At 46.9% G+C, this 27,560-nt stretch overlaps 1 protein-coding gene across 3 annotated transcripts in view; it reads left to right on the plus strand.

Annotated features, from left to right (window-relative positions):
* The window catches only part of FADS1 (fatty acid desaturase 1), a 544,935-nt gene that overhangs the window by 481,293 nt on the left and 36,082 nt on the right, over window positions 1–27,560 (plus strand). For all 3 annotated transcript variants that reach the window (XM_078680603.1, XM_078680602.1, XM_078680604.1), the window contains 3 exons: window positions 16,626–16,723; window positions 24,999–25,095; window positions 25,401–25,480. In XM_078680603.1, coding sequence (XP_078536729.1) covers window positions 16,626–16,723; window positions 24,999–25,095; window positions 25,401–25,480 — 275 coding nt within the window. The remainder of the gene's footprint in view (window positions 1–16,625; window positions 16,724–24,998; window positions 25,096–25,400; window positions 25,481–27,560) is intronic.

Consider the following 27,560-nt stretch of genomic DNA (forward strand, 5'->3'; position numbering starts at 1 on the left):
GTAGCTTGTTACGTCCTCCCCTGTAAGCGTGAGCGGAGTGGGCTGGCCCGGAGTATGCCAGGCCAGCGTGGGGATGTGAATAAAAAGCATGTAGCTCTAGGCGTGGTTCGCTTCCGTAATGGCCAACGTGTCTGCCAGGGCAGCGCCTCTCACCCTGCCACTAGGCCGTTGCAGTGAGCGGTGTTGCCTGCGATCCTGTGAGCCTCCTGCACCCAGGGCCGCTGGTCCCCGAACCTGTCTTGCCCGCCACTGCGCACCCAGGCCTCACTGCTCACCTGCCGACACCGCCGTGTGTCAAAGAAGGCCCACCAGGTGCTGATGCAAGCTCCAAGCCGGAGGCCTGCGACCTTGGCAGCCACCTCCGACCATCACGGCCTCCGCGACACAGGCCCGCAGTACTCCTTTCTCATTGACGTACTGCACCGCTGCCTCCGGCCTACACTATGGTCAAGTAGGTCACACATTTGGAACGGAGTCTTGATATCCTGATGGCCGAGTTCATATGTTCATGGGACGTTTGATATCACTGTACTCCCTTCGATGTGGTGCCACCAACTCTGTTTGTAGCATTCCAACCACACGTGTCTGTGGTCCCTCGCTGACTACTGCCTTTGGCCCACACTGCGGTCCAGTAGGTCACACATTTGGAACTGAGGCTTGATTTATTTATGGCTGAGTTTATATCATTGTACAGGCCTCATCGCAGACTGCATCCCCTTTCAGCTCCGGTGCCACTAACTCTGTTCCCCTACATTCATGGTCACTCTCTGGTTATACTCTGGTGGCATCTGAGTCTATGGACTGGGGGTTGTCTTCATCACCATGTAGGTGATACTGACTTGGTGGTCAAAACGAGGCTGTAGCATTCCACTCCTCCATTTGCCTGTTTCTGCCGGCTTCTGCCTTCTGCCTTCCACTGTCCCCCGCAACCCTCCGCGACATTCACCTTCGACATCGGTGAGGACCCGCTCAGCTCGCATGGCCCTACCTCAGTGCACCGCAAGTCACCGTCCCGTGGCAGTGTGGCTGTGCCGGCTGCAGTGCATCCAGGGTCACTAACTCTGTGCAGCACAAGTCATGGACCAAGTTGGATTGAATATTGGATGGCCTCTGGGTCGATGGACAGGGGGCCATCAACACCATGTGTCTGTGGCCCTGCGCTATTCGCTGTCTCTGGCCTCAACTGCGGTCCACCTGGGCTCACACATCAAATCGAGTCCTGACCTGCCCAGACGTAGCATCACCGCAGGATGCACACGCCACCACCACCAGGACCACCTCCAACCAACAACTGCCAGAGTCGGAAGAGTCTTACTTCCAGACTATCAGAGTTGCTCACACCTGTCATGGATGCCATAATCAGTGTGATACACCATTTCTGATTGACTGTTGTGCTGTGGACAGCGCACGCAGCAATGTCACCTCAGGCAGTGTGGAAAACCTGGGACGATAATGAGGAAGATGATGCAGGTGTAACACACCCCACTGCAGCTGCAGCGGGAATATCCCGAAGGAACACAATCCTAGACAATTTACTCACTCTGGTGCCCCAACCTCAGTGCACTGCAACTCTCGGACCCTCATGATTGCATATTGGGTGACCTCTGTACTTGCTCCGGCTACCACCATGATTCTTCGCAGTTGTTTCTGTAATGCTGGTGTTTTCTGTTTCTGCTTTAATTGTGATCACTGTTCAAGTTGTTGCTTGCACCAACCGCTCCATGAGGGCTGGCTTACACTCACCCTACACACATACAGCACAGGCGTCACTGTACATGTGACCCCAGCAATAAAGGTGCTGAGCGCACGTGCCCGTAGCCAGTTTCACAAACTATCCGAGTGTGTCCGTATGGTCATATTGTATGCATGAGGGCCCCGGGCCCTACAACATTACATTGTGCTGTGTACAGCAGATGCAACATGTCACCGCAGGCAGCGGGTAAGACCTTGGACATGTAGCTTTGTCGTCCCCCACTCAATACTTAAGAGGAGTAGACTGGGCCGGCGTACGCAAGTCCAGCGTGGGGGTGTGAATGATTATCCCGGGGCTCTGGGTATGGTTCAGTACTGGAAATGTGTAAATGCATGTGTCTCTGTCGCACTGTGGGTCTCCGTTGGAGAGTGTAAGTGCACCCTGATGGGACTTAGACACCTACTTATGCGATCTAGTTTGGCTTCCATGAGGTCGAACCCCACCCACACCTGTTCGGCCACCTCCTTCTGGCAGTCTGACACCTGGCCTTGGAATGCGATGTGTGCTTCAGTGGGGTGCTGGGAGCCAGCCGTGGTGGTGGGTGCTTCCAGCTGTGTGGTCTGTGCAGGGGGCGGGGTCTCCTTGATGCAGCTGGGCTGCCCTGCTCCTGAAGGTGGATTGCCTAAGATGTTCACGAACTGTTGTAGGTCGTTGGTGTCGAAGGGGTGGAGGTCCTCTTCAGCATCACTGATGAGTTGTCTGGTCTGCTCTGCTGGAGGTGTTGTTTGTCCCTCTGCAATGTGAAGGGGAGATGCATTTTGACATTGTGTGACGCATTGTTCAAGTTTACATACAGACTGCATGACAATAGACATTGTGACTGTTTGAGAGGAGTGGTCTATTTGATGCGGGACGGTGGACCTTTGGACTACATCACGGATGTGCGGTTGTACACGTACATTTTCATCTCACAGTTTTCTGCTATGTCAGATGTGATTGGCCAGTTTCTACACACACACACACACACCCAGTTGTGTCCTCTGTTCTGCAGTGTAAGTGTTGCACTTTGTACCACTTTGTTGTCAGTGTGGATGTGCTGTTATTGCTATGTGTGTGTTCTGCATTGTGGGAAAGTCGCCCCTGCAGCTGCGATTTTGCTGCCCCTTATCCCCTTTGAGGCGATGTGCCTTTGACTTTTGTGCTTTTACGGTGCTGAGATGTTGGCGACTTGGGTCAATTGTGCTTTTGGACGGTTTTTGTACTCTTGTGCATTGTTGGTCTGCAGATGTATTGTTGACGTCAGGGGTTGTTTGTGCACGTGGATGTGTCAGAATGTGACCTGCTCCTTTATGGATGTGGTCCTCACTCAGCCACCTCAGTGTCGTGGTGTGCACAATGTCATGATGATTGTACTGCAGCCATGCTGATCATCATGTAGTGTCACTTATATTGTCAGTGTGGCTCACAAATACGTATTGTTGCTGTGTTTCGCCCGTGTGCATGTGTTGGTTGTGAGATTGGTGATGTGTGGGGTGGGACCCCCTTTGGGCACATGGTGGATGGGGGCCTACTTGGTGTTTGTATGTGTGCTGCAGTGTGCCATGGGGATCAGGGACATGATCCAGGGTCATTGTGGGTGTGCAGTGTGCTACACGTGATTTTGCATGGGTGCCATTGTGCCCATCTCCCCCTGTCCCTGTTCGTTACTCACCCTGTTGATGTTGTTTAAGGTAATATAGAGCTGTGTCCGGACTCCCAACTCCTTGCACCGTCTCCACACTGATGACTGTTGCCACCATTTCCTCCAGCTCCTCCTGTGGCGCTGGACTTCCACCTCCAGTCGCCGTGGCTGCCTTCCTGTTGGCAGCGGGTTTCTGCTTGGTTTGGCTTTTCACATCATGCCAGCGCCTCTTGACCTCCTCCATTGACCTCCTCGACACTCCGACTGCATTCTCGTTGTTCGCGATGGACTGGCATGTTTCCGTTTGTGTTGCTAATGACACAGTGGAGGTAATGAACAGTGTTGTTAGTGTTCTATCATCTGACAAATATCCGGTTTTCTTGCGGACTGAACCCCGTCTTTCTCTTCTCCTTGGCCTTCTACGACCCGAGGTTCCTTGCTGCTGGTCTGTGGGGCTTGTGGGGTACACGTTGGCCTCTACACTCGGTCCGGGTGCATCAATGGTGCTACGCGGTTTAGTTTTTTTCCCCTTTTTTTGTTCTGCTTTTATGGTGCATTTTCCAGCATGACTCATGAGAATTGCAGGTCTGTTGCTGGTTATCGCTGATTTTTGTATCGCGATTGGCCCCATCGCTACTATTTTCACCTTCGTGTTTTGCGTTTTTTCGGTGTCACGTTTATTTTAATGCGATCATTTAACGCGTTATTGTGAGACTATCGCATGGTACCGCCGTGTTGGGGATACAACGTTAACACAGCGTTCTTTTCCCGCGATAGACTGCGATGTGAAGAGTTGCGTTAAACTAATTTTGCCATAATTATCACAAATTCTTGAGAATATCCCCCTATGTGTGCTCCCTTTGAGCCATTACATAACTGTCCTCTCAGGCTTCTAACTTTGAAAACTGACTTTCTGGTGGCCATCACCTCTGCGCATAGGGTGAGTGAGCTACAAGCTCTTTCTTCCAAGCCTCCCTTTCTGGCTGTTCATCCGGACAAGGTAGTCCTCAGAACTAGACCTTCCTTTCTTCCCAAGGTAGTTACTTCTTTCCACATTGGTCAATCCATCACTTTGCCCACCTTCTTTCTGCCTCCGCATCCTTCAAAAGAGGAAGAGAAGCTCCACCGTCTGGATCCAAAACGTGCGCTTTCCTTCTACTGGGATCGCACCAAGCAATTCCAGGTGGACGACCAGCTCTTTGTTGGTTGAAAGGTCGGGCTATGCACAAACGGACCATAACCAGGTGGGTCGTTCTGTGCATAAAAGCTTTCTATTCTTTGGCAAAGAAGGAGCCTCCAGTGGGGCTGCGCACCAATTCCACCAGGGCGACGGCAGCTACTACTGCTTTGGGACGGGGAGTACCTCTTAATGACATCTGTCAGGCAGCTACGTGGGCATCGTTGCACACGTTCACCAAACACTACTGCCTGGACATCCAAGTCTGGTGAGAAGGCTTCTTTGGCCGTTCTATTCTGCAAGACTTTCTGGTGTGAACTTAGTTGGTAGACCCACCTCCGGGGTTGGTATTGCTGGGGTATCTATTCAAAGGTAAGGAATCTATAACTAACTGTTTCTTTCAGATGACAAGTTACTTACCTTCAGTAACGATATATCTGTAAGAAACATAGGTTAGGTATATATTCCTTACAGTCCGGCACATCATCCCCGTTCTACGAACTGACTTCTAGGGTTAAGGACTTCCTTTCAGGGCCCTAGTTTTGTGCACCAGTGGTCAGTGTCTTGCATGGCTCTGCGCCTCTGGCATGGAAAGTCGTGTACAGAACTGATGTCAGCGCGCAAGGGTGGCGTCTATGTAGCTACTGCGACGGCTTCCCGGCGACCACAATGCCAACGCCGAGTCGACCGACGCCACCTTCCGACGCGCAGTGGTACTGCTGATAAAAAAACTTTCCGGATCCAGTCTGACGCCTGGGGGTAATTCTAAGGTAAGGAATCTATAACTAACCTATATTTCTTACAGATATATTGTTACCGAAGGTAAGTAACTTGTTCTTTAGAGCCTACCCGTCGGTTCTGCCTCCTCCAGTGCTCTAGCAATTGAACATTATGTTGTCTCATCTCATGAAAGCACCATTCAAACCAATTCACAAGTGTGATCTGAAATTTCTCTCTTGGAAGGTGGCTATTCTCTTAGCCATCATGTCTACGTATTAGTGAAATTCAAGCTTTCACAGCAACAGAACCTTACCTTCAATTCCAGCAGAATAGAGTGGTGCTCCGCAACAGTCCCTCTTTCATCTCCATGGTACCTACCACGTTCCATCTGAATGAACCTGTAGTCCTGCCTTAATTTTTTCCTGCTCCGTCTACACCAGCGGAGAGAGCTCTCCGTTCCTTGTATATCAAACGATGTTTGAAGTTTTACTTTTAAAAGACAAGACCTTTTCGTAAATCTACCGAACTCCTCATCGCATTCTCTGCCCCTAGGAAGGGTCAGGCTTTAACTAGAGCTTCAACTGTTCGTTGGGTTTCTTCTATTATAACTTACTGCCATGAAAGAGCGGGACGCCCGATTGCTTCTAAAGTGACAGCCCATTCCACAAGGAAAATGGAAAAGTCCTCAGCCTTGTTTGCCGGTGTGTCCCTACCAGACACCTGCAGAGCGGTGACCTGGACAAACGTCCATACCTTCTCAAGGCACTACTGCCTGGATACTTTTGCGAAAGACGGATACTGCAGTTGGCCAAGCGGCCCTTCGTCGTCTGTTTGCTTAAGGTAGTCCTCGGTTTATTGTGGTTTATTAAGAATCTTTTATTATAATTCTTGTTATTGCTTTATGCAAATGTTATTTATGTATATATATATATGTATATGTGTGTGTGTGTGTATATTTATATATATATATGTATATGTATGTATATATGTATATGTATATATATATATTTTATGCCTGCAAAAGTTATGTTACTTGTTTCAGTTTTAGGCGATGATACTGTGTCGCATGGTGGAATTGGAATTGGATTTGTAAAGCGCGTGGCTACCCGGGGAAGTCCCAGCGCTGAGTTGTGGACTGGCTAAAGAGCAGGGGTGACCTAGGGAAAAAGGCTAGTTTTCAGGAGTTTACGGAATTTCAGTAGATTGGCTTCTTTGCGAATGTTGAGGGGGGAGAGAGTTCCAGAGCTTTGCGGCGTTGTAGGAGAATAGCCGCCCTCCTGTTCGAGCTTTCCTAATTTTGTGAGTGTTTGCGAGGAAGAGGTGGTCAGATCTTAGCTCTCTGTAGGCTTTGTAGGGAGTAATCAAGGCTCTTAGGATAGGGGGGCTCTTGCCCTGGAGGAGTTTGTGCGTTATTCAGAGGGGCTTAAATGTAATTCTCTCCTGGATAGGGAGCCAGTGGAGGGAGTTTAGGGCGGGTTTTGCTGAAGACCGTTTTTCATTCCCTGTGAGCAGTCTGGCTGCCGAATTCTGGACAAGTTGGAGTTTGTTTATAACAGATTCCGGGCCGCCTAAGTAAAGGGCGTTGCCGTAATACAGTCGAGATAAGATGAGGCCCTGAATGAGGCGTTTCTTAGAGTGAGGTGGTAAGAGGGGGAGGATTTTCCGTGCAGTGCGAAGCAGGCCAAAGCAGACACCAGCAGTTTTCCTGGCTTGGGTTTGGAAGGTGAGGTCCTGGTCGAGCCAGACACTGAGACTTTTAATTTCTGTTTTGGTAGGGGGGCTGGACCCATGCATGCCGGCCACATGGATTTGGGGGTGAAAGTAGCTTTGTTGCCCAGCACCAGAAGCTCTGTTTTATCTCTGTTGAGTTATTCATCCAGTTGAAGATTTCTGAGAGAGAACCGTATGTTTTCAGGGGAGTGATCCGGCTGGTTTAGTGAAATGACCAGTTGGGTGTCGTCTGCGTAAGTAATCAGTTTGATACCAAAGGGGGCAACAATGTCTTCCAGTGGGGACGTGTACACATTGAAAAGTGTAGGGCTCAGGGACGAGCCCTGCGGCACCCCACATTGGAGAGGGATTGCTCTGGAGTAGACGTTGCAATCGGAGACATGATAGGTTCTGTTTCCTATAAATGATTTGAACCATGCAAGAGCCGACCCTGTGACTCCCAGACTGCTAAGGCGGTGGGTCAGAATGCGGTGATCAACCGTGTCAAAGGCTGCGCTTAAGTCCAGGAGGATCACAGCAGCTGAACCTCCTGAGTCCAGGATTTTCCTTGCCTCTTTTACAACTGCCACCATGGTGTTGTCTGTGCCCTGGCCAGGGCGAAAGCCAGTCTGGGAGCAGCGTAGGAGCCCACCAGCCTCCAGGAAGGTGTAAAGTTGTTGGTTGACAAATTTTTCTGCAACCTTGGTGGGATTGTTCACCTGTGTTTCCACCTCCATTTATTATTATGTACTGCTTACTAGTCTGAGTCAAGCATGTGAATCTATAAAAGATACAATACTAGAGAAAAACAAGTTACTTACCTGTACACTGTGGTTCTCCAGTATTGATATCTTTTATAAATTCACTTGCGGCCCTCCATTCACCCCTTACAGTTGCACCATTCCATACTCTTTTATTTTACTAACTACACGTGTGCTCGAAATCTGAGGTATGATGGCCCTGCAGGAGATGGATACTCAAGGGTCTGCGTTGTGATTGGCTGGAGTTTGGATGTTCTCAAATGAGGCTAACTGGTTACTAAATGCTATTGATTCTCAAGGGAGATTGTCCTTTTAGCTTTTATGCTGCTATGTTCGAGGCATATGAGCTGCAGATTACACACTGTGCATAGATCGCCACCTAGTGTTGGGCCCGGATGTTTGCACCTGTTTTTTTCCTGAAAAGTCTTTGAAAGTCACGGGATAGGTGACTCCTCCTTTGGACAATAGTGCACATCGGCATCAGCTCCATCCTTAGATTGTTTTTTTCCGCCACCGGGCTCGGATCTGTTTCCTGTGCTCCGTGTTGGAACCGATTTTCCTTCGGCGCACAATCCTCACCAACTTCGACGGTATTGTTTCGAACGCGTTTCCAATCGACGCTACTCTTCAAATCCGAAGTCTTCGATTTCGGCCGTCCACGAAGGTCTTCGGGCCTACCTAGGCCTCATCTTCCAGCTCATGGAAAGGACGCCATTTAAAAAGTGTCCTCAATGTGGGTCGAAGTTTCCTCACACTGATCTCCATGAAGTGTGCAACCTTCGCCTTTCACCGGAGCACTAACCCAGAGACTGTTCTGCTTGTGCCTCTTTCCGCTCCAAGAAGACGATCCGGGACCAACGAGCTCGAAGAACAATGGCTCGCTCGTCCGCTTCGATCCGAGACGACATCTTCGAAGAAGGCGTCGACGTCCCAGAGCAACATCAAAAACATGGCATCCACAGTAACTCCAAGGCCGAAGATTCAGATGTCAAGGACATCACTCCGGCACAGAGGGTCGTAAGTAAGAACATCGACGCCGACCCTTCCTCGACAGCTTCTAAAAAGGCTACGGTCACACCCTCACCCTCAGGTGCACACCGAGACACTGCTTCCCATGCCCCGCCTTCGAGCTCGGCAAAGAAGCCTAATAAACCTTTAGGCAACTCGGGCTCGAGTCAGCCTACCCCTAGTGCCGGCGCACACCTACCGGCACCGAAAAAGAAAGCATCGTCTTCCTCCACGCCAGCTGCTTCCACATCTAACTACTCTGCGCCGAAGACTAGCACCAGTTCCTCGGCACCAAAACCACACTCCGAGCCGAGCAAGAAATTGCCACTAGACTCCCAAGCTTCGGAGCCGAAAAACCCTCGGAGCCGACAAAACCCTCGGAGCCGACAAACGGAGCCGACAAAACCCTCGGAGCCGACAAAACCCTCGGAGCCGACAAAACCCTCGGAGCCGAAAAAACCATCGGAACCGAGAAAACCATCGGAGCCGAAAAAGACAAATGTTCCACCGGCTAAAGACACTGCTAGAGAACATGTTTCAAAGCTGAAAGATTCTCACAGCTCGGTGCTTAAAAAGCACTTGGCACCAAAGGATTCACCTCCCACAGAGGACTTATTCTATCCAGACCCTACACAGAAGACTCTGGTTAAAGATCCAAAAACTGGTCGACTAACTCTTAGTTCTGAAAAACGACCATTGGACAAGCCTGCACCTGCTTCTCATCCAAAGAAAAGGGACATTGCAACCTCTCCTTTAAGGATACCTTCTCCTCCTTCTTCTCCACCTCATATCTCTTCACCACCTCCTCCCCTACCACATCACTCCCCTACACCTTCTCCTACTCCATTAGAAGACGTTGATAACAGGGATGATGGCAAAGGGGGTGGTGCAGATAGTGAGCCACCAGATCCTTCTAGTCATCCGGGCTCACCTGACCCTTGGGATGATTATAGCACCCCAGATGTCCCTAACGTCCCACACGACGACATATATCCCTCCAGGCCTTCCCCACCAGAAGACACTATGGGATTTAACCAACTAGTACATAGGGCTGCCCAATACCATGTGGTTGACCTACATACTGACCCAGTAGAAGATGACTTCTTTCTGGATTCCTTTGACAACGCACAAAGGTCCACTTGGATTTTGCCCATGCTTAAAGGTGTTATTAAGCAGGCGCCCGAAGTCTTTAAAGATCCAGTTAGGGCTCCAATCATGAACCCCCGAATTGAGAAAAAATATAAGGCTGCCCCTTCAGATCTAGCGTACATTAAAGGGCCAGCACCATTAGACTCCATTGTAGTCTCTAATGCACGCAAAAGAGTAAATTCACATACATCAGGCGAGGCTTCCTCACCAGATAAAGAGTCTAAGCTCCTTGACGCGTCAGGTAAAAGAACAGCGTCACAGGCAGCAAACATTTGGCATATTGCCAATACTCAAGCATTACTGGCAAAATACGACAGAGAACATTATGATGAGTTAGAATCAATAATGCAGAACCTTCCAGATAAATACAAACACAGGGCACATGAGCTTATACAAGAGGGTAAAAACATCACGAATATCTCTATTCGTTGTGCACTAGATGCAGCAGATACTGCTTCAAGGGCAATTAATACCAGTGTCCTGTTGCGTAGACATGCTTGGTTATGCATTTCAGGTTTCAAACCTGAAGTACAAAGTGCCATCCTCAACAAACACTTTGATGAGCAACACTTATTTGGGCCTAATGTGGACGTATCTGTTGAAAAAATGAAAAAAGATACTGACACAGCTAAATCTATGGGAGCCTTACAGTCGCAAGCTCCCAGATGCTCCTTTCGCCGCTCATCTTACAGTGGCATCACCAGGGGATACTCCTCAGACAGCCTCTCTACTTCTTACAAAGCACCTACACAATCCACCTACAGTAGGGGCTACCAAAGAGGTGGTTACAGAGGTAACAACAATAAGGGCAGAGGCAAAACCAACAACTCCTGCTCTGCCTCCACCCTTTCCCCAAGACATTCCACTCCAGTTACTGTCTCGTACTAACATCTACCCCCCAAACATACTACCTAAACAGCGTCCAATGTCACAAGAACATTTGATACTACTCAGGCAAGATGTAACATCCCTCCTACAAAAAAACGCAATAGAACCAGTTCCATTGCATCAGCAAAACAGAGGAGTTTACTCCCTGTACTTTCTAATTCCAAAAAGGACAGATCTCTAAGGCCCATTATCGACCTCAGACCACTGAACCTGTACATACAATCAGACCACTTCCATATGGTCACACCCCAGCAGGTTCTTCCTCTCCTTTTACAAAACGACTTCCTTGCCACTATAGATCTCAAGGACGCATATTTCCACATTCCCATTCACACAGCTCACAGAAAGTACCTCAGAGTTGTACTAGACGGTGAGCACTATCAATTCAAAGTACTCCCATTCGGGGTCACAACAGCACCAAGAGTGTTTACCAAGTGCCTTGCAGTAGTGGCAGCACACTTAAGAAGACAGCATATTCACATCTTCCCATATCTCGACGACTGTCTCATAAAAGCCAGCTCATACAGTCAGTGTGTACAGCACACTCACACCACCATCCAATTACTCCATGACTTGGGGTTCACAGTAAACCACACGAAGTCCCACTGTAGTGTAGTTCCTATATTCCCAATAGGCTCTGCGCATTGGAATAATATATCCTATAGATGTGACGTAGGACTTATGTCTACTAAGTCTCTATCGAATATATTAAACTTAATTGTGAGTGCCAGCTAGCTCAGAGGTCACTAGAAAATTTCTCGAATTCACAAGAAGGGATTAGTTTCTGACAACCGCATAAACATGACAACTTTGTTTCCCCAAGATAAAACGGATCTTCAGAGTCGTGGAAACAATAGATAGATATTCTACTCAGACAATCGTGCATGCTTCGTTTCATCAGTGGTGCAGAGAAATAGAGAGACGGGTGTTTTCTATAAAAGGTATTTATTGAACAGTCTTCTTTCTCATGTAGAAGAAATGAACTGCTACAATCGTAATACTGGCTGTAAAGTATAATGCGTACAGCAAGAAGAGTATTATAAAATAATACTGTAAAAGCATGGTATGGTTTCTAAGCCATAAAATACATACATGAATAAATACAGACTAAAAGTACTCAACTGGTGCTTCTAAAATACGCCTACCCCGATGTACCTAACCTAAGTCTAGTACGAGGGAAGAAGTAAGTGTGGTGTAGCATAAGTTTAGTATTCTTTTGCCAAGAATCTATCCAAGATTTCTCTTAGAGTCTAATAAGCTCCGTACCTTGGTTTAAAATGAAAGAGGTCTGGTATCTCTCTGTCTCAGGACTCGATTTCCCAACATCCTGCAAGGGGAGCTTGGAAACACTGGAGCTGGATTTCTCAGCAAGAGAAAACACAGCGTCTCTCTCAGTGCATCAGCTGGAGGGTCGGCTTCCTTCGGCACTTGCTGTAGCGAGCTGCGTCGGGCAAGTAGATAGTCGAACTGCTCCAAACCACCGTGTGTTTGCTATGGCAAGTGTGGGCATATTTATACCTTTTGAAGGTGCCGAATTTGACATAAAGTTGGACATAATAACGTCATCAAAGAGTCTCAGTTCTTTGAAAACTCCATGAGTTCTTGGACAAATCAATATTCAAGTGAGGGGCAGTCCCTAACTGCTGAAGCCGAGTTTTCCAAGAAATCGTTGTGGCTTTTCTGAACTAGTGGAAGTATCCATGCCTGTATTTGGACTGCATGGGCTATGTCTAAATATGGGTATGATTTTTATGCCTCTATAAGGACAAGGTGATTTATACCTATATAAGGGCGTGAATCGGGAAAATTACACTAGGGTCCTAAAACGCTGTACAACAATATCTATGTGCCACAGTAAACACCTCCACAACGCTAGCTTATCCCTCCCTGCTAGGATAACAAATATGCAAGCTCTTCTTACCAAATTCCAACCGGAACACTCTCTTCCAGCTCAAGTGTTCATGCAACTCATAGGAATGATGGCCTCTTGCATATTCATAGTGCCTTATGCAAGACTACAGATGCGTCCTCTTCAAGAGTGCCTAGCATGACAATGGAACCAGGCTCAGGGTCAATTACCAGACCTAGTGTTGGTAGACGGTCGAACGCACCGCTCTCTGCAATGGTGGAACACCAAAAACCTTTCTAAAGGGCGACCGTTGCTAGAGCCAGTTCCTCAAATAGTCATGACAGCGGACGCATCGCTCTCCGGCTGGGGAGCCCTCCTCCTGCAGCACACCATGCAGGGAAGGTGGACACCGCAACAAAAGTTACTCCACATCAACCACCTGGAGTTACTAGCCATTTTTCTAGCCCTAAAAGCATTCCAAAAGCACATATCGGGCAAAGCTGTCTTAGTCCGCACAGACAATATGACAGCCATGTACTACATAAACAAACAAGGAGGGACATACTCTCTGCAACTCTCTCAGTAAGCGCAGCAGATATGGAGATGGGCTATACCTCAGATCATCTCCCTTTTAGCCCAAAATGTTCCAGGGGTACAAAACACCATGGCCGATCTGTTAAGCTTTCAGACACAACAGATCCACGAGTGGGAACTTCATCCACAAGTTCTTCATGCGTTCTTACAGATGTGGGGACAACCTCAGATAGACCTCTTCGCCACCTACGAAAACACCAACTGCCCAAGCTTTGCCGCCAGGTATCCACACCCGCTGTCCAAAGGCAATGCGATATGGATGAACTGGTCCGGCAAATTTGCGTACGCTTTTCCACCTCTCCCACTGCTTCAATTAGTGGTGCGCAAACTTCAGCTACATTCCCTCACTCTCATTCTAGTTGCTCCAACTTGGGCCAGACAACCGTGGTACACCTCACTGCTGCAAATTTCTGTGGTATCCCACCAAAAGCTATACCTGTCTCCACGTCTCTTAACACAGAACCATGGAGAGATCAGACACCCGGACCCAGCTCAGCTCAACCTTGCGATCTGGCTCCTGAGGTCCTAGAGTTCGGTTATCTTAACCTTCCTCCTGACTGTATGAACATTAAAGAAGCTAGACATCCCACCACTAGGGCATGTTATGCAGCCAAGTGGAAGCGTTTTGTAATATACTGCCATAACAACGACATCAATCCTCTAGATGTGTCTTTTCAAGACATCATAGGATACCTATTACACCTCCAAAGATGTAACTTAGCGTACACATCTATTAGACTGCATCTTGCTGCCATTGCAGCATACTTACAAAATAAACAACATCTATCACTCTTTAGAGTACCTGCCATAAAGGCTTTTATGGAGGGCCTTAAAAGAGTAATTCCTCCCAGAGCACCACCTTCACCTGTGTGGAATTTAAACATTGTTCTCACACGGTTAATGGGACCTCCATTTGAACCTTTACATAAATGTGAGTTGCAATTCTTAACCTGGAAAGTTGCTTTCCTAGTAGCTATTACTTTTCTAAGAAGAGTTAGTGAGCTACAAGCATTAACCATTCAAGAACCTTTTCTGCAAATGCACCATAATAAGGTTGTTCTCCGTACCAATCCTAAATTCCTTCCAAAAGTCATTTCACCCTTCCATCTCAATTAATCTGTAGAGCTGCCAGTATTCTTTTCGCAGTCACAGACAGTCGCAGAAAGAGCTCCTCATACTTTAGATGTCAAAAGAACATTGCTTTACTACACTGAAAGATCACAATCCTTTCGTAAAAGTAAACAACTTTTTGTGTCTTTCTCACCACCACACAAAGGCAACCCCATATCAAAATTGGGGATAGCTAGGTGGATTGTCAAATGTATACAACTTTGCTACCACAAAGCTAAACGTACATTATCTATTCCTCCTAAAGCCCACTCTACTAGAAAGATAGGGGCTTCAATGGCATTTTTAGGGAACATTCCCCTAGATGACATCTGCAAAGCAGCCACATGGTCGACACCGCACACATTCACAAAACACTGTTGTGTAGATGTGCTAACCAAACAACAAGCTACTGTGGGCCAGGCTGGTCTCAAAAGACTGTTTCAAACTACTGCAACAGATACGGGTGGTCGCCGCTAAGAGTGGGTACTGCTATACAATCTATGCACAGTGTGTAATCTGCAGCTCATACGCCTCGAACGGAAAATGCTACTTACCAGTATGCATCTGTTCTTGGCATGTAGAGCTGCAGAGTTACACACGCCCACCCGCCTCCCCGGCTACCTTGATCTGTTCCAGTATTATCTTAATTAGATACAACTTACATGAGCATCCTTCCTGTTTCTTACAAAACTCCATCATTTCCCTGCTGGCAAAAAACAGTCTAAGGATGGAGGCGATGCCCATGTGCACTATTGTCTAAAGGAGGAGTCACCTATCCCGTGACTTCCAAAGACTTTTCAGGACAAAAACAACTGCAAACATCCGGGCCCAACAATAGGTGGCGATCTATGCACAGTGTGTAACTCTGCAGCGCTAAATGCAAAGAACAGATGCATACTGGTAAGTAGCATTTTCCTTTACTATTACCGTGGGACTCCCACCATGACGACGGGGAAGATTCAAGCATGTGAATCTATAAAAGATATCAATACTGGAGAACCACAGTGTACATACAGGTAAGTAACTTGTTTTTTATCAAAATTAGTTGAACTGGAATGACAATGATTAAGTACCATATATGTAGATAACTCACACTGAATTTATATTATTTTGATTTTGGATTGCCTGTTTTGGAATATATTGTGAAAATCGATAACAATGAATGGATCATTACTTCCATCAAATAATGCAATAGTAATGCTATATAGGAAGAAAGCAGTGAAATAGATTGTTATTTTTTATGTATTCATAATGTTACAGTCTTGAGAAAGCGAGGTAAATCACAAAACATATGTCAGCTGCTTCTGGAGGCTACAGTATGAGGGACTCCTACTGTGAAACATTATCACAACTTGTTTGGATTATGAAAAATGATTGGAACTATTTGTCTGGTGAAGATTAACCCCTTTGCCGCGGGGCACGTCATGACCACGCCCGTTTCCACAGAACGTTCAGCACAGCAGGGGAATTATCCCCGCGTGTGAGCGTTGTGGCGGTCATGACGAGCTCAGCTCGTCATGAGCACAGCGCCACCATGCCTCATAACGAGCTGAGCTCGTCATGAGCACGCAAGGTGTTAAATAATCAATGCATAGGCTCACCTTTGTTTGGGGTATCTTTATACTCTATAAAACTATATTTGTTTTACCCCAAACTTCAATTAAATGTATGAAATTAACGCATCACAAGGTTAACTGATGTAGAGCACCGGCCAATTGTTTTTCAATACCCTAAAGATAATAATAGTACTCTAAGTATATGTTCTATATTGGTAACAATAGGTCTGCCTAAACTGTCTGTAGGTGAGACCTAAAACGGGGCAGTCATAGTTAATTTTGCATATGCCTCCCCAGACCACAATAGTCCTGCATGGTGCGGCTACACATTGTTCTGCATCGCTTCCTAGTGGTCGATCAGAAGGCCTAGCCAAAGAGACCCATTTCTCTAAACTGGGCTCCTGGCGCACTAGGTAACACACTGGCATGTGCTTGCTACACGTGTAGTCCTTTTATAAAGTTCTGCATTAGTAAGCAAGGTTATGTAATGCTTTTTTATATTGAAGAACGACGACTGGTAAGTTTCTCCTTACTTTGCAATTCCTGCCAACAACCAGTAACCAACAGTTTTGTTTTCTTGTGTTTTTTTCCTTCTGCTGCTAGTACCCCCGTCCTGCCTTGACTATTTGCTTATGAACCTTGACTATTTTCTTGGAGACAACTGTTGCCATTTAATTGAGATGTAGGCTGGCTTCTTTTCTGGTTGACTGTCTCGTATTTATCTTGCAGGATCTGGCTTGGATGCTCACATTTTACGCTCGACTCTATTTCACCTACCAGCCCCTCCTGGGAGTAGGCGGACTCTTTGGCCTCTTCATGCTGGTGAGGTGAGTGCCCTCTACTAAATCGATTCTCTGTCTCACCTCATCGTCATCCTTCACACGCCTCGACAACCACAATCTACCTGTACCTAAACCACTGCCAAAGACTAGCCTGCCTCCACCGCAGTGTCCTTCTTCTATGTCATTGGTCACTGTAGCCGCGTCTGTCGTGGTATTTTATTGATTTATTGCCCTACTGGTCTGGTTACAGGATAAGGATAAGACAATCCATAAAAACATGTCTGATCTGCATGGGCTCTGATAAGTAACTGGCTGGTGCGTTGCTTTTATAGACCTACTCCTGGAGAGCAGCTGCTCTGTGTGTTCTTAAGTGATTCCCTGAGTATAGTCTAATACATGGAAAGTAACTGACCTATCTACTTCTTACCGTGCAAATTCCTTTATGGAGAATGCCTGGTTTACATGTTTATTACTGCCAGATTCTTAGAAAATAATTTGCGTTTCCTTAAACAACTGAGTCTTGAAATGCAACTTGTTTATGTGTTGCCTTGCTTTGCTGGTATAAGAGTAACAGATGCATTGACGTACTTGGAAGTCTATCGAAAATGCAGTGGTTTTTACTTTCTCAATGACCTGGTTCCTTTGGGAAACTGGTATTGAGTTTCATAGCGGGTGTAGCTCATTGTTACAGGTTTATGTTTTCATGCTGGCCAGATTATTGGGATAGTAACTCTCCAAGTGGCTGTAGTAAGAAGCCCATTCACCTACGCTGTGTCCTACTTAATGCTAGATCACTAGTAAAACATTCGGAGGTAATCTATTTGCTACTAGAGTCAGGGGACTGAGATGTACTGTTCTTAACGGAAACCTGGACCACCCCTGACTCAGAGGCAGATTCAGGCATAACAAGCCCGCTAAGGTTTAAAGCATTGCCTTAACCACGCACCAACAAGAAGAGGGGTAATAGTTGGAGTAATTACATTGAAAAGTGAAAAATCTCTATGCCGGAACTTGATGAGTTAGGTGGCCCTGAACTCCTGGATTTTGCATTGAAAACTGAGAAAGGCAGTGTTTTTTTCGGCCATCCTGTGCATCCAGGTCTCCCAAATATATATCTTGATCCCCTGATAGAAGCCATCTCCAATATGGAGCGTGCTCAATCAAATCTTTTTCATTTGGGGGTTCTTCAATCTATGTACAGAAGGGTACTTTTCATCTTCTTTTAAAGAATTGCAGGGTTTATGTGAAGCCTTGGGTCTCCATCAACTAGTGCATGATCCAACCCATAGGCGGGGCACACTCTGGATCTTATATTTGCCCCCGACGGGCCCATATTTGTGTAGGATATTCTACCTTTGTACTGTACTGACCATGCCCTTATATCTTTCCTTATATTGTTGAAGCAATCTTGTCCTCCCACGCTAGTCTCAGGATTAACAAGGAAAGGGAGTGCATGGTAAAAATTGAGTAGACCAACCACACTTTTCTAACACCGTTGACTCTAGGCAATGCGTTGTGGACAACTGCCTAGCATATGAGCAGGGGATTGTTGAAACTTTGGACAAAGTAATACCCCCTCACTAATTTGAAATTGCGCCATAGATCATCTTCACCTTGGTATAACAAACCATTAAAAATGCTCACGTTGGCATGTAAGAAGCTTGAAAGGAAATGGCATAGTGGCTATTCCGAAGCAGATACAAAATGTCTTGAGTGCACTAAGTGAATACAAAAAAGAGGTCAGTAAAGCCAAGGCTGACTTTTATGGTAATAGCATTCTTGCAGCTAACAATGGGGCAAAAAATGTCTCTGAGATTCTTCAGGAACTAACAGACTGATTGTTTAAAGCAAGCTGTTACTTCTCCCCAGGAACGTTGCAATGATCTTTCTGATTTCTTTGACAAAAAGATCAGCAAGGGGGGCGTGGCCAACCATCATGGCAGCGAGGACGTGACTCCATTCGGCTCCGCTCTAGGCCCCGGGAATCCCGCACTATCGACATATGAAATGCAGTGAAATTCATGGGTGCAGCTAATGTAAGTTGCGCTGATTATAGAGGATGCTGAGGCAACCCGAATCACCTCCGGCGCACAGAATCCAAGATGGTGGCAGCCACCGCAGAGCGCTAGACAGAGCACCAAAGGGAGCGGCGACCATTTGGGTTTGCCGGAGAGACCGCATTCACCATGCAAGTCGGAGGTGTGGCACGGTCATCCGGACCCTGTAGCATCGCGGTGGCAAAACTGGAACGGCCGCCCCCAGCGCCATGAGGCATTAAGTGAGGAGACCCGGCCCCCAGGGGGAGACGTACGCAAGCGACAAGGCAAAGAACAGAGGAGCTCCCTGACTCTTGTGATCACTAACCTCTGGCCATGAAGAGGCATTGGAAGCTCTTGTCCTGCTGGCTTCCGACTATGCCTGACTTCAAGATGGCGCCCGATAGGCACTGACAATGAGGAGTTCTGAGGGACTCACTTGGTGGATGTTCTAGCCTCGTGGAAAAAAAGGAAATAGTCGCTGGGGGACATTCAGGATGAAGATCTGAGGCAGACAAGGTGGAGGGAGACACTGGGCCATCATTTCCTGCGGCTGCTACGTCGGTGATCCCACTTCACTCGCGGTGGCTGGGTCTGTTGCTGAGGGGGCCTACTGAACCTGCTGCACTCCGGCTATCACAAGCGTGGGCCCGGGGCCTCGCTGACCTGCCTGTGACTGCCGTTTTTTCTGGAGATTCGCCACAGCCCGGAGGACCTTGTTCTGTGCTCACACCTACCTAGATAGGAGGTGGCCCCGTGCTGACTGAGACTCCCCAGCCCTATGCCACCCAAAAAATCACAAGCCAACATGGTTTACAGCTATTTCGCACCTGCCGAGGCTGGGGCAGAAAAGGAGGGGGATCCGCAAGAGAAAGCAGGTATGGCACTCACCCGAGAAGATCGACTGCTGACACTAAAAGAGTTCAAAAAAATAACTGAGCGAGGACATTAAAGCTGGAAATCAGTGCCTCCTTTAAAGCGTTCCTGACGGAGATGGGAACAAAATGAGTGGCGCTGCAGGCAGAAGTAGATTCGATGGGCACCCGTACCATGGATTTGGAAGCGAAATGCCAAGAACTGGAGAGCCGGTTAAAGCCTCTGGAGGAGGGATCTGCCACTCTAGGCACCCAGTTACATGCTACCATGCTCAGGTGTGAGGACCTCTGGACAACATAAGGGTGAGGGGTCTGGAAGAGGGCTGCAAAGGTCCGGACCTAGAGTCATTTATAGTGGAGCTCTTATCGACGGTCCTGGGAGATGTGCCCAGATGTCCAGCTAGAGCAAGTGCACAGAGCGGGCCCAAGACTCCTTGGAGAAAACAGGTGACCAAGAGACATTCTTGCAAAATTCAGCTCCCATAAGATCAAAAAAATGGTCCTACGGAAAGCTAGAAACAACAATAAAGTCACCTTCAAGGGTCGATGTGCTCCCTGTTCCATGACGGTGCCCAAGCCACCCGGCCCGCAGACTACAAATCCGTCCAATGATTGAGGCGCTGAGGGAATGCCAACTTAAATACAGGTGGACTTACACCTTTGGCATAGCCTTTCTCCTCGACAACAAAGAGTACCACTTTACAGAGCTAGTGGAAGCAGCAGCGCTGCTTGTCTCAGGGTCGACCCACCGCTTCAGGCAGCAACCTCAGGAGAGAATCGCTCGTATTCATCCCCAGAACGTCGCTCACCCATACCTTGGCAGACCCCCAGGAGAGGGGGCAAGAAGACGAAGGGATGACCTACACAGGGGCACATTCTCCTGAATTAGGGAAGACTCAGTGTGCACACTCACGTGGATATAATGCCCACTAGGAAGAGTCTAAATCAGTGCCCTCCTAAGCGCGCAGGACTAGCGACTAAACTCTACATTAGCCAAAGCACTACAGTGTATGCACCCAACACGGGGCAATAGGACTTTCTCCTCACATTCCTCTTGGCATTGGAGAGATTTGCCTCAGGTGACAATCTTATTGGAGACTTCAATCTCATCTGGGACTCGTCCATAGGTACAACCCACCCCCATAGGTCAGCACGAGGAGTTTTTAGTAAATCTCTTAAAGCCTCCCTTCAACGTCTAGGCTTACTATACACTTGGAGGACTTTTAATCCTTCAATGCGGGACTACACGTTTTTCTGGCACTCCCACAGAACCTACACTAGTATAGATTATGCTTTTGCTAGTCAGGCCCTCCTCCGTTCGCTTTCTGGAGTCCACTTGCATCCGATATGCCTATCAGACTGAGCACCTCTAGCTTTACTACTCAATTGACCGGCGCCGCGCTCTAAAACCGATAAATGGTACTTCCCAATTTTCTCTGTAGGGTTTGGCTCCTCCGAGATAACCTATGGAGGGCAATTAAAAAGTTCTTCACCACTACTGACCCCATAGACCCCTCTCACGTGAACAACTGGGATGCATTTAAGGCAGTCATCAGGGGTAAGTGTATAGCTCTGGCCACCACCCTTAAAAAGCAACAGGCAGGGGAACGAATTTTACTAGAGGGGGAGCTGCGGGGCGCGGAACAGGAGCACAAAGACACCCCATCCGTTAAAACCCTGAGGCGGGGTAACTGCACTTCAAGGGTAGCTGCAAGCCATAGACACCAACAGAGCAGAAAAACTATCCTATGCCTACCATCCCGAGGACATGAAGGGGGAACAAAATTGGTACACTACTAGCACGACAACTCAGAGCGCGTCAGGAAAAGGAGTGCATCAAGCACATAATCGACAGCAGGGGCACGTCACATTTTAGCGAAGCGGGGAAAGCAAACGCTTTCCGGGATTTATAGCGTTCACTCTATGTAGCAGATCCCACGATAGCCCAGGACCAATCGCGATACCTGAACTCAGTAGACCTCCCGCAGGTCTCCCCTGTGAGCAACTCTGAACTTAGCTAGCCTATCTCAACAGAAGAGGTCCAGAAGGCGATCAATACTCTCAAACGTCGGAAAGCCCCAAGCCCGATGGGTTGACTGCCCAATTCTACAGAACCTTTGCTCCCGAATTAACCCTGCTCCTGAAGGACCTCTCTAATGCAATAGCGACTACGCAACAGGTCTCCTCGTCCATGGGGGTAGCGTTAATTACCTTGATCTCGAAAGCGGCGAAGGATCCCCAACAATGCTCATCGTACCGACCCATAGCCCCCCTAAACTTGGACGCTAAGATTCTTGCAAGTCGAATTGAAAACATCCTTCCCTCATTAATACACCCCGACCAATTGGGCTTTATCAAGGGTAGACAAACCTGCGATAATTTACGGAGGATACTTCATCTAATAGAAGAAGGTGCAAAAGAAACGTATCCCAGCGGACCTCCTCTCAGGATGCGGAGAAGGCTTCCACTGGGTCGATTGGGCCTTCTTACGTGCTACCCTACGCCGCTTTGGGTTCAGCGAACCCTTTATAGGTATGATTCAGACCAACTATCACTCCGCCAAGTCCCGAGTGCTTGTAAATGTGGAAACCTCGGAACCCTTCTAACTCTCGCGGGGCACGAGGCAGGGCTGTCCGCTCTCCCTTTGCTCTTCGCCCTATGCATCGAACCATTTGCAGCTCTAGTAAGAGCCAACCCAGATATCAGAGGAGTTACGTTTGGCTCCGACAAGCACAAAATGTCGTTCTTCACAGATGATGTCCTCCTTCCCATTACCAACCATTCGACCTAGCTGCCGAACATACAGGCAGAACTTAACCACTTTGAAAAGGTAGCAGGTTTCAGAGTCAATCTCTCTAAGTCATTTCTACTCTGACCTTCCTCCAAGAAGTGATGGCATCGATTGAAGGGACTTCTCCCTTCTGTTGTACATGTAAAGAAATCACCTACCTGGGTATTAAATTTACCCCCATACTCACAGACTTATACAAGGCTAACTATCCCCCACTCCTGAGGTAACTCAAATCCGATTTAAAAAAATGGGAGTCTGCATTTATCTCTTGGATAGGCAGAATCAATGCGATCAAGATAAATGCCCCGCCACGTCTCCTTTACCTCTTTCAGAGTCTGCTGATTGCATCAGATAAGGAACTGTTCACTGAGTTAAAGACAATGGTCACCAAATTTGTCTGGCAGGGGCGAAGGGCCTGATTATCCTACTGCCTACTGATGAGACCCCGGATTTCCATGCATACTACAATGCCGCCCAGCTTAGGGTTCTTGCTGAATGATGTCTTAAAGCCTCCGATTAACATTGGCTCCATATGAACAGACAGATTGCAGGTAGGACCATGTGGAACCTGCCATGGATACAAAAGAAACATAGGTCACCTAATGTAGATCTCAGCACCCCCACAGCAACTACTCTCCACACATGGGACAAAGTCACCAGGGAGTCTCCTCTAACTACCTTTCCTTCGCCATATACCCCAACCACTTCAACTCTGCCTATTGTATTGTTGTAAAAGACCAATAAAAAGATTTTGACACAAAAAGATCAGCAAGATTTTGTAGGGCGTTGGTACCTCGGTTCAAACTGCATTCTTTGAACTGAACACCGCTGATACTCTAGAGACACACTGCTCGTGCGACTGACAGCCAGAGATTTACCAAATTATCTGTGGTCGGCTCCACTATGACCCTATAGTGATAGCCATAATTGCAGGCTTGATACCTTTGATACTAACTCAGAGGAGACCTTTTTAGATATCGCCAGGTACACTAATTCGGGATCTCTCTTGGATCCCTTGCCTCCGAGGATATGGGAAGACCTGGGAGATTAGCTTACCCTGCCTACACTGCAGGTGTGCAACCAATCATTGGAGATGAGTATGGTACTGCAGACGTCAAAGTAAGCAATGGTTACATCCTCTTGAAGAAATCGTCAGCTGATCCCTCAGTTCTGAGTAACTATAGGCCCATTTCGCTCCTCCTCTTCTCTGTGAAGATTCTGGAAAGATGTGTAAGCACAAGATTATCTCAATATCTGGAATCTTACTGTCTCCTTGAGAATGAAAATTTGGTTATCGACCTGGGTATGGTACGGAATCAGCCTTACTTGTCACTCTGGACAGTCTTGATTATGCTTGCTTTGTTGGCTGCCTTTGACATGGTTGGCCACAAAGTCCTTGTGTCCAGATTAGCCTCAATTGGAGTTGTAGGTACAGCGCTAAAGTGGATGGAGTACTACCTGTCGGACAGGTGTCAGGCTGTTCCTTATGCCCCTCCTGCTCTGAATTTAAAAATCTGCGACATGTAGTACCATAGGAGCCCTGTTCTGTTCAACATTTATATGAGGCCACTTATTACCTTGATAAAGAAGCATGACATTAGGCTGGCCAACTATGCCAACGACACTCAGCTGATTTTGTCCTTTAATAGTAATCAAGAGGGGGCAGTAACAGCATTTCAGAAATTAATGTTGAATATCGTCAGTTGGATGAATGCAAATTCATTAAAACTAAACAGGGACAAAACAGAATTTCTGTGTTGCTCGGCAAGTAAAATTTCAATGGCTCTCCCCTCTAATTTTTGACCGCTCTCATTTGGAAATCAACTGTTGATATCAGACACAGTCTGAAACTTGGGGGTCACTTTTGATAACAAGTTATCCTTGGATAACCATGTCACAAAAGTAGCAGGCACATGTTTTGCACTCCTACGCAGTCTCGGGAAGGTGCACCCACTATTCCCTATTGAAGCAAAATCGCTTGTAGTGTGTAGCGTCATACTTAGTAAATTTGCTACTTGGGGCCCCCCGATTGTCTGCTTTATAGAGTCCTAGTGGCAGCAGCCAAACTTGCCTTAAGCAGACCTCGCAGATCATCGGCATCATTGAAGGAATTGCACTGGCTTCCTCTGAAGCAGAGGATCTACTTTAAAGCCATTTTCATTGTGTTCCAGGCATTGCAGGGCACTGGCCCGGTGCCCCTACAAATAAGAAAAAAAGGGCATACCCCTGGGAGACATCTTCTCTCTGGCACTGCAGATTTAGTCTGTATTAATACGTTTCGGAAGGCAATACAAGGGATCAGGCCTTTTCAGTCAAAGCGACCCAACTATGGAACACGGTGCCGCCACCACTTAGATCTGCAACAGATTTGCTGCCATTCGGGAAAGCATGGAAGACCTGGCTTTTCCCCAGATAATTATTGTGCCTGTTCTTCCCTGATTGTTATATGTTTAGCAGTTTGCACCTGCTCAGATGTTTTAGCGCCAAGATGCAAGTTTGGTGACAGTTGCGCTTTATAAATGGTATAAATATAAATAAAAAGTAACTGGTGTGAATGCTTCAACGTTGGCTGGTTTTGATAACGTAGACTACATACATTGTTTTTCCTCATTGGACAGATTCATTGAGAGCAACTGGTTTGTCTGGGTGACACAGATGAATCACATTCCGATGAACATCGACTATGACCAGAACAAGGACTGGGTCTCCACTCAGGTGAGATTTCGGCAAGGGGAAGGGTTGGAAGTGTATCCTGTTATTTAATGGAAAACCGAGACACGAGGGAGTTGAGAAAACAAAACTCTGTGAATAGCGAGCTCATCAGACGGAACCAGAGAAACCCTGTAAATGGGAAGGAATACATTGGCTGGACAAGGAGCTCTATGAAGAGGGAGGTTGGATAAATGTCCTTATCATATGAAAGTCCATGGGGGTGAAAGTTGTGACGAGGAGGGTGATATAGTTTGGTGTCTTGTGGGAAGATTCTGTCATTTCACTAACAGTCTCCCTCTTGATCCAAGCTCCAGGCTACCTGCAACGTTCATCAGTCACTCTTCAATGACTGGTTCAGCGGACACCTCAACTTCCAGATTGAGCACCAGTGAGTATGGAAATCCATCTATCCCTTCCCTTTTCTTCGTTTGTCACTACATTCCCTCTCCATTATATTTAATGTGCTTATCATACGCTTTGGTTCTACCCATGCAGAGAGGGCTCTGTAGCATAACTTGCACACTTCCAACTACAAAAACTTGGTTTAAACCCTGAAATGATTACGGTAAAGCATGATAAGACTTCCCTTTACCTGTAGCGTCACAGAAAAAGAGCTGCAATGAGACCACTCCTCACCATAGTGTGAGACAAATGAGGCACATCTCCTTGAAGGCTGAAGGTGTGCACCCCCCTCACCAGCTGCATTCTTAATGCGAAATGTACATACAGAATGCTCTCAAACTAATTTGTCTTTATGCTTGTAGGTAAACGAGCTCCATGGTATGTAACATCTATGGGCCAGATGTAGTCTATAATAGTGAATTTTTGCCGATTCGCTATTATAGACTCGCAAAATGCAATGTATGTAGGTTATTGCAAACATTTTGCGATTCCTACATATTCCTTAACAGCAAATCGCGATTCGCTATTGAGGAATGCCTTCACATTCATTCCTATGGGCCAAGAGGCCCATAGGAATGAATGGGAAGATATTCGCAATTTGAGAGTACCAAATAGGTACTCGCAAATTGCAAATACATTTTGAAGGGTGATAGGGGGGGCCAAAAGGCCACCCTGATGAACCCCCAAACAGGTAAGTGTGCACATGTGGCGCACATACATGCCCTAATGGCATGTATGTGCGCCACATGGCACTTGGAAAAATGCAGAAAATTGCATTTTTCTAGGAATTTACAAATTACCACCAACTAGAAGTTGGTGGTAAGTTGCAATTCCTTAATGCCAATTCACAATTTGCGATAGCTGCAATACTTGCATTTAGGGAATCACAAATTGCAATTCCCTAACTGCATTAGCAATTTACGTAATCGCAAATAATTGCGATTACCCATATTACGAATTAAAAATGTTTGATACATTGCAAAATGCATTTTTGCGATCGCAAAAAGCGTTGATACATCTCGCCCGAAGTTCTCTTTTTTAAATGGTGAAAGCCTGGTTCATCTTTACAGACAGAGCTTTGCCATTTAGGGCGTAATTGGTGAAAGACAGAGTCATGGTGCCCAAAGCTCTGCTCATAACGTGAGGCTGGTTCCGTTAATCGTCATTACATCTCATACCAACGCTGGTAGCCTCTAGTCTACTGTCAGACACTCCCTGTCCCTTTTCTTGCTCGTGCAGGGTCCTTCTTTTGTCTCTTTGCAACGGTTTTGCATTCTTTCTCTTCCTCCGTCTTTCTGATCTCTGTCTTTTGTCTCTTGCACTCAGGAAATATATGATGCATGAACATAAGTGCCAACGTTTAAAATAAATTTGGTGGCCCCCAGCGGCAACCACGAGCTCAAATTAAGCACTGGTTGCCAGCTCGAGTTATACTTTTGTCTGCGATAGAATACTAAATTCCAGTGGAGAATTGATAGATTCACAACAGGTTGGTACGAAAAGCCTAATTACCAAGATGATAAAATGAGCAAAAGCTGACAAAGAAACACATTTTTGCCCCAGTATTGGAACTTTCATAGATTTCCATGCTTTGTATCATTCCCCGCCGTCAGCCTGGGAGCCTCGGTAAATAGAATATACCATAGCAGTATATACAAAAGAGAAACTAAGGCCTAGGCCTCATCTAATTTTGTAGCCTATCTACCTCTTTTTGTAAAAGGGACCAACATTTTGCAACAACCAATCAGATTAGCCTCACCCCATAGAACCCTCCTGAGAGAGCCTCAGATTTTCTACCTCCCGTTGCGCTAAGGGAGTCTCCACTGAGCTCTGCTCAGTTTTCTCTTCAACTTTGGATTTCTACACCTTTTCCTCTTCAGGATGTCTGAAAAGAAAACTTTATTCAAAGCCTGTGCTACTTGCTCAAAGAAGAGGCTATATGTCGCAGATAAGCATAAAGATTGCATTTATTGCTTATACCCAGATCACAAGGCAACTGAGAGCAAGATCTGCAGGACCTTCTCGACCAAAACTCTGAGAGACCGAAATAGGAAGGCTTCTGACTT

This window comes from Lissotriton helveticus, chromosome 3_1, assembly GCF_964261635.1.
Source record: "Lissotriton helveticus chromosome 3_1, aLisHel1.1, whole genome shotgun sequence".
Lineage (NCBI taxonomy): Eukaryota > Metazoa > Chordata > Amphibia > Caudata > Salamandridae > Lissotriton > Lissotriton helveticus.